Raw genomic sequence first — 6,517 nt, forward strand, 5'->3', positions numbered from 1 at the left:
ACTTCGTCAATATGCGACAACATACTACTATTTACAATTTAACTAATATATAACTCGCAACAATAATTTTCCTTTGAACTAATTTAAACTGCGGAGAGAAATTGAAACTTGGGTGCATTGGGAGAGACTACTCTTTAAGTCTTAAGATAAGTTTGGAAGCCAAGAAGAGAAAAATATATCAATAAATTCAAACCAAGCACAACGTATATTCATATTCAACGAAAAAAGACTGTGTTATTTGCAAAACTTTGTAGGTCAATGACTCACGCTATTCTATTCTAAAAATTCCTGCGTAGCGCTGCCTTGGCTGCTCCAAGGCGCTAAGCAACTGGTCATTTCTCCAATTAATCCTTAGGCGTTTGAAAATTAAAAAAGGGCGCTTAGACCTGCCTAGGCGCTTGCCTAGCCTGCCCAAACCCATCCAAGTTGCAAACAAAAAATAGATAACTTTTATTTTTTATCTTTATTTTTTTTTTCAATAAATTGAAGAGACTTGTTAAATACCTATGAACATACATTATATGTTCGATCCCCATATTTTCATTAATCATTATATTCTAATACTTTATAATCTATATTTCATTCTATTTTATAGTTTATGTATCCCAATAAAATTATATATTTTGTAAGTATAAACAGACACTATCCAATAAGATCACATTGACGAATTTAGTAAATAATATTGCATGACATAAAAAAGCAAAAGAATCAAAAGAAAAGAAGGAAACATCTAAAACCAATAATTTGCCATTTCCACGAAACTTGCTTTGTGAGGAAAACCACCCACAAAACAGTGGAGAGGCAGGAAAGCCCACACATACATAGATTAATACATTCTTTTTCATAACAGATAGTGATTTCCACATTCTCCTTTTCTTTCCATGCACTTTCCTTTGTTATTCTAGCCGTTCAATTGAATAAATCGAAGGAGAATCAAGGAAGAGTTGAATAGTGAGGAGTGTAGAAGAGAAAACGGGGTGTGAAAGTCGCTACCCATTGTGAATTATTACAATTTTTCTACAGTGCTGCAATGGTATTGACAGACATCTAAAACATAAAACAGAAGTAAATTATGAAAGAAAAAAAAATTAAACAAAATCACACTGCATAAAAAAAACATTAAACACAATCACATTGCATACATTGCACCAACATTCATTGATCAAGGACCATGGCCTCCAGGAAGCTTGTTGAGCCAATTTAGGTTCATATCTTCTTTGATCATCTTTATGTGTACGTCTGTCAAATATGGTAAGAAGGGTTCCCATAAAGTTTCCGTCTCCTCGTTGCATATCACTTCATTCAACTGCTCAAGATCCAAAACAGAAGCAGGCAACTCTTTCAATCCTGAGCACTGGCTAACGTTGATCTTTTCCAAACTGCGCATTGCACCAATATCCTCGGGTAACTCCTTTACGCTAAAGCAATCGGATATGTCGAAAAGTTTTACTTTATTAAGGTTCCTAATCGAGCGTGGCAACTCTAACAAGTCTGCACATGACCTAAGCCTCAACACTTCTAAATTGACTAACTTTCCGATGTCCTCAGGCAACGTGGATAGCTTATGACAGTTGGTGATGCTAAGCTTCGTAAGGTGAATAAGGTCACCAAGGTTGGCAGGAAGTTCCACCAGGTCGTGGCAATAATCTATGTTCAATTCCATTAGATTTGGCAGTGCATCCAAAATTTGAACGAAACCTTGACTGATATCGCACATGAAAAGAGACATCTTTTGCAAACTTTTCAACTGTTTGAGGACTTTTCTTATGGAGGGAATTGAAATACGTTCTAATCTAATTCTCTTAAGATTTGATAACGAACCAAGTAGTTCAAAACTATTTACTTCAGCAGGTGACAAACCGTAATTTGTGATTATTAGAACCTTTAGTTTATCCATTTTCTCCACAAAATCAGGTAAGGCATAGTTGTTTGTTTGAAAATTCAGAACTAGAACCTCTGCTTCGGGTACTTGCATGTTTGGCCATTTTGCTGAGAAGGCTCCATCTGCAAACAACACGCTTTAAGATGTTAGTGTGTATGCCCAAGTCTATTGAAGTCTTAGTATGAATGACCGTCTGTGTGTGCACACAAGCGTGGTCCATGCACACATATGTGTGTGCATGTATAAGTATTTACTATAGAGATTGATGGAACCTGTTGAGATAGATAATAGTCGAGCCTTGAACACGTGATACTTTTGTTCTGTCAACCATTTAGGAAGATTGTCCCCACATATGTTTATAACTAGTCTTTCCCTCTGGTCTATTGGGTCTTGACTCGCCTGATGGATCGCCAATTCTCTAAGCATGCCGTGCTGGGTGACAAAGTGTTCAGTGTAATAGCCGTCTGCCTCACTCTCATGCCTGGATGCTCAATACTAATTTCTTTCATGATTCGTTCGGTATACATATTGGAATAGAAAACTATGAGCAGGGTGCATACCTTGTGACAACAATATTTGCCAAACTTCGGGTGGTGAGTTCATGAAGGTTGGCAATGGTCAGAATTTCTTCATCTAGCCCATATAACTCCGCCCACATGTCAATGAGGACAGCAGCACCGATTCTTTGGTCCTCGGGAAATGAACCTAGATCGAGGAAACATTCCTTGATGATTGTCTTTTCTTTATCCAAGGCATCTAAGCTGCTTTGGAGGCAAGCAAGCAAATCCTTGTCAGAATCAAGAATAGATGAACCTTTGCACCAATCCAGTACTCTTTTCTGCCAGATTTCTATAGGCTGGCCGCGAAGTGACCTCCCAACCAATGCAATGGCAAGTGGGCATCCCTTACAGTGCTTGATAATCTGCAATTTAATTATCCCGAATGAATTCAGTTACTATTTGGTTAAATTGTAGTGAATCATCTAAATGGTTTAATAAAGATGATAAAATTGTTAAATGTCTACTCTCATTCTAATTGTAAGACGGTAAATGGAAGTGTTAACGTGTGTGGATGCTCAAATGTTATGCGCTGCAGACTAAGAAGTCACCTTTCTCGAAAGATCTTCGGAAGTATAAGAGCTCTTATCCTCCAAGGATGCTGAATAGTGAAAAAGAGCCATTGCATCCTCATCATTCAATAATGCCAAATGGTATGGAGAACCAAATCTCGGAAATGAAAATCTTGATGTGACCAAAATCTTGTAATTTGAAAACTTGAATTGATCAAACTTGTCAAGAAGGGACTCTGATCCTGACCAAACATCGTCCAGGACAAACAACAGAGGGTTGTGTCTTGATTCCTTCAAAAAAATTTGCAACCATTTAACTGCCATGAATTCGTTTTGGAAAGCAGGCAGCTCGGACCCCTTCTGTTGATATAGTTCATGTACAATAAGGTCCAAGTTGGGATTTTTCGAGACATTGACAAAGAAGATGTTGTTCTTGAATGTATCTATCCAAACAAAATGTAAGAAAGATGTTAATATAAAGGTTGACTAGATATATCTGCAATTCTCAGATCAGGTAATTAAGTGGTCAAGCAACATCTATATGTAGAAGAATTTGTGAACTTTCTTAAGTTTCGCACGGTTTAGTTTCATGTCCCCTTTGTTGTACCTTGTATTCTCTTTAACAAGTTTTTGGTGGGACTGACCGGCGTTTTACAGGGGTCTTTGCCCTAGTGCATGGTATACTTCTTAACTAGCTAGGAAGTAACACTTCACAAAATAAAAAAGTTCAAATCATAGATAGCATACCTTTGACTTCTTGATCTTGACAAAACATTTTAGCTAAGGTGGTTTTCCCACATCCTCCAGCAGCAGTAAGCACAAGCATCGACACCTTTTCATCCTTGAGAAGCTTCATCTTCAACTCCTTCAACGGCCAATCCAACCCGACCGTAATGCATGGCGGTTCAGGCACCGCAGACGAACATTTAACCTTTTCAGGGTGATTACTTGTCATCACCAACTTCTCTTCTATTCCAGAGAGCGCCGCCTCGATATTCCTCAAAGAAACCAACGTCTCCCTCACATCCTTTATGCCCTGCACTTTGAGCATATCAAACTCTCTTCGAAGATATTCGTTCAGTTGATGAAGTTTGTTGGTGTATTTGTATTTTCTCCACACGCCAACTTTGCTGCACTTTTGGACAAGATTTGCTGCCTCCTCCATTTGTATTGCAAAATATTCCAGTCCCTCTTTCGACTTATAATTTTCGATGTCTTTGATGAGTGGCTGTAGAAAGTCCAGAGTAGATTTGATGTCACCGAGGAGGTGCTCGAACATTGTGGTTTCCTCCTGCGCTGATTTTACAGCATCAAACAGTATTTGAAATGCCGTTCTCAGAGCACCCATTCCGACAGAAGCCACAGACATATTTACGAAAACAAAGATACTCAAAACCTAAACTTAATTATTTCTCTTACGTAATCTGTTCTTGGCTGATAAAAGAACAACAGAAATTCCAATGGATTTATGGAGAGACTGTAACACATATATACACAACTGAAAGAACTTTGTTCAAAAAAAAAAAAAAAAAAAAGAACGAACGAGTTAGCTAGGAATAGACACGGAATTTTCTAGCCATATGTTTTGGTGAACAAATAACTTTAATTAGACTCAATCTAATAGAAGATGCAAAATGTTTTGAAGTGAATAATTTATATTTTTTCGGTCGTAAATCTCTCTAATGATTAATGTAAATTATCTATATTCGCCACAATATATAAATAAAAATGTATACTTACATATTTGGGAGGTGGACTAGAGAGAAAAAATAAATAAGATTTCAAATTTCTCTCACTCAATGTAGTAAACTCATATTTACACCTCCCGATTATGCTCTTAATTAAAAATATACTAAACAAACAGCGTTGATGAACTACTCAAAAATTACAAAATTATTACTAAAAATACTCCAAATGCATTACAAAGGCGTTGTTGAAATTACAACTATTTTTGCTTTATCTTTTGTTACTATAACTCGAAAGCATGGACTCTTGAATATTTTTTTTCTTCGAACAAACAATATTATCTATATTGAGGAAAGGGGATGAGCTTAGCCTCACAATGAGCTTGGACTCTTAGAATATTAATATTAGAAACTACTGCTAGCTTCTCTCTCCTTTCCCCTACCAATTAAATGACTCTTTGCTCTAGCTTGTGGCTGGTGACAGCCCCTCTCTCCCTTCTCCTAGCCTTGGTATTTTCTTTTCTCATGGATTGTCATAAATTTATCTTTCGTTTTAATATTTTCGTCGATAAGAGGCTTCTTGGTAAGGTAATTTTTGAATATCTCCCAGTGACTACTTTAGTTTTGTGTTGGTGTGTTATTCACTTTTCTTCTGTTTACTTCACTGTTCTTGATAGCTTTGTTGATGGCGTTGGGAACAAAATTGAGATGGATAGACACTAATTGGTTCATTGTTAGTTCCTCTTCAGGTCGGCACAACTTGTTGTCAAATAATGTATTCATGTTCGTTATATTGCAATTTTTGTGTGTATAATATGCAAAGTGTGTGATGACACAACCCGACCTAGATCAGGGCATGCTGGCCGTCACATGGAAGTGACGGCCAGCATGCCCTGATCTAGATTGGGGTGTGTCAATTTGGTATCAGAGCCAATACCTGGCCGGAAATGTTGTGACATCACCGGGGGAAGTGATCCGCCCCGGGCCAGGATGTGACAATTTGGTATCAGAGCCTAACCCTGGTCGTGGTGTGTCGACGAGGACGTCGGGCCCCTAAAGGGGGTGAATTGTGACATCCCACATCGCCCATGGGAGTGATCCTTAAATGTATATTCTCATCCCTACCTAGCACGAGGCCTTTTGGGAGCTCACTGGCTTCGGGTTTCGTAGGAACTCCGAAGTTAAGCGAGAAGGGGGCTAGAGCAATCCCATGATGGGTGACCCACTGGGAAGTTGCTCGTGAGTTCCCAAAAACAAAACCGTGAGGGAATAGTAAGCCCAAAGCGGACAATATCGTGCTACGGTGGTGGAGCGGGCCCGGGAAGTGATCTTTCCCGGGCCGGGATGTGACAATTTGGTATCAGAGCCTAACCCTGGCCGTGGTGTGCCGACGAGGACGTCGGGCCCTTAAGGGGGATGAATTATGACATCCCACATCGCCCAGGGGAGTGATCCTTAAATGTATATTCCCATCCCTACCTAGCACGAGGCCTTTTGGGAGCTCACTGGCTTCGGGTTCCGTAGGAACTCCGAAGTTAAGCGAGAAGGGGGCTAGAGCAATCCCATGATGGGTGACCCACTTGGAAGTTGCTCGTGAGTTCCCAAAAACAAAACCGTGAGGGAATGGTAAGCCTAAAGCGGACAATATCGTGCTACGGTAGTGGAATCGGGCCTGGGAAGTAGTCTCGCCCGGGCCGGGATGTGACATGTGACCTTTTCATCATGAATGAAGTTTCTTTGGCTTTGGAGAGTAATTCCATTTGCGCAATGGATGACTTTAACAATTGGATGCATTCCTTTACTTATTTTCGTGCCTATTTCACTCTCAAATCCACAAATGGCGGCAACTAGTTTAGCTAAGTTGGCCTTTAGAAAATTTAG

General features: G+C 39.3%; 1 protein-coding gene across 1 annotated transcript; it reads right to left on the minus strand.

Annotated features, from left to right (window-relative positions):
- Positions 1-961: 961 nt before the first annotated feature.
- Positions 962-4,540, minus strand: LOC137746637 (putative disease resistance protein At5g66900). The gene is made up of 5 exons (XM_088685537.1): positions 3,699-4,540; positions 2,991-3,394; positions 2,443-2,804; positions 2,155-2,363; positions 962-2,004 (listed from the first exon to the last, which is right to left on the minus strand). The coding sequence occupies exons 1-5, from the start codon at positions 4,318-4,320 to the stop codon at positions 1,163-1,165; spliced, it is 2,439 nt and encodes an 812-aa protein (XP_088541663.1). The 5' UTR covers positions 4,321-4,540; the 3' UTR covers positions 962-1,162.
- Between the last annotated feature and the right edge of the window lie 1,977 nt (positions 4,541-6,517).

This window comes from Pyrus communis, chromosome 2 (assembly GCF_041283825.1).
Source record: "Pyrus communis isolate YQ-2024b chromosome 2, ASM4128382v1, whole genome shotgun sequence".
Taxonomy (NCBI): domain Eukaryota; kingdom Viridiplantae; phylum Streptophyta; class Magnoliopsida; order Rosales; family Rosaceae; genus Pyrus; species Pyrus communis.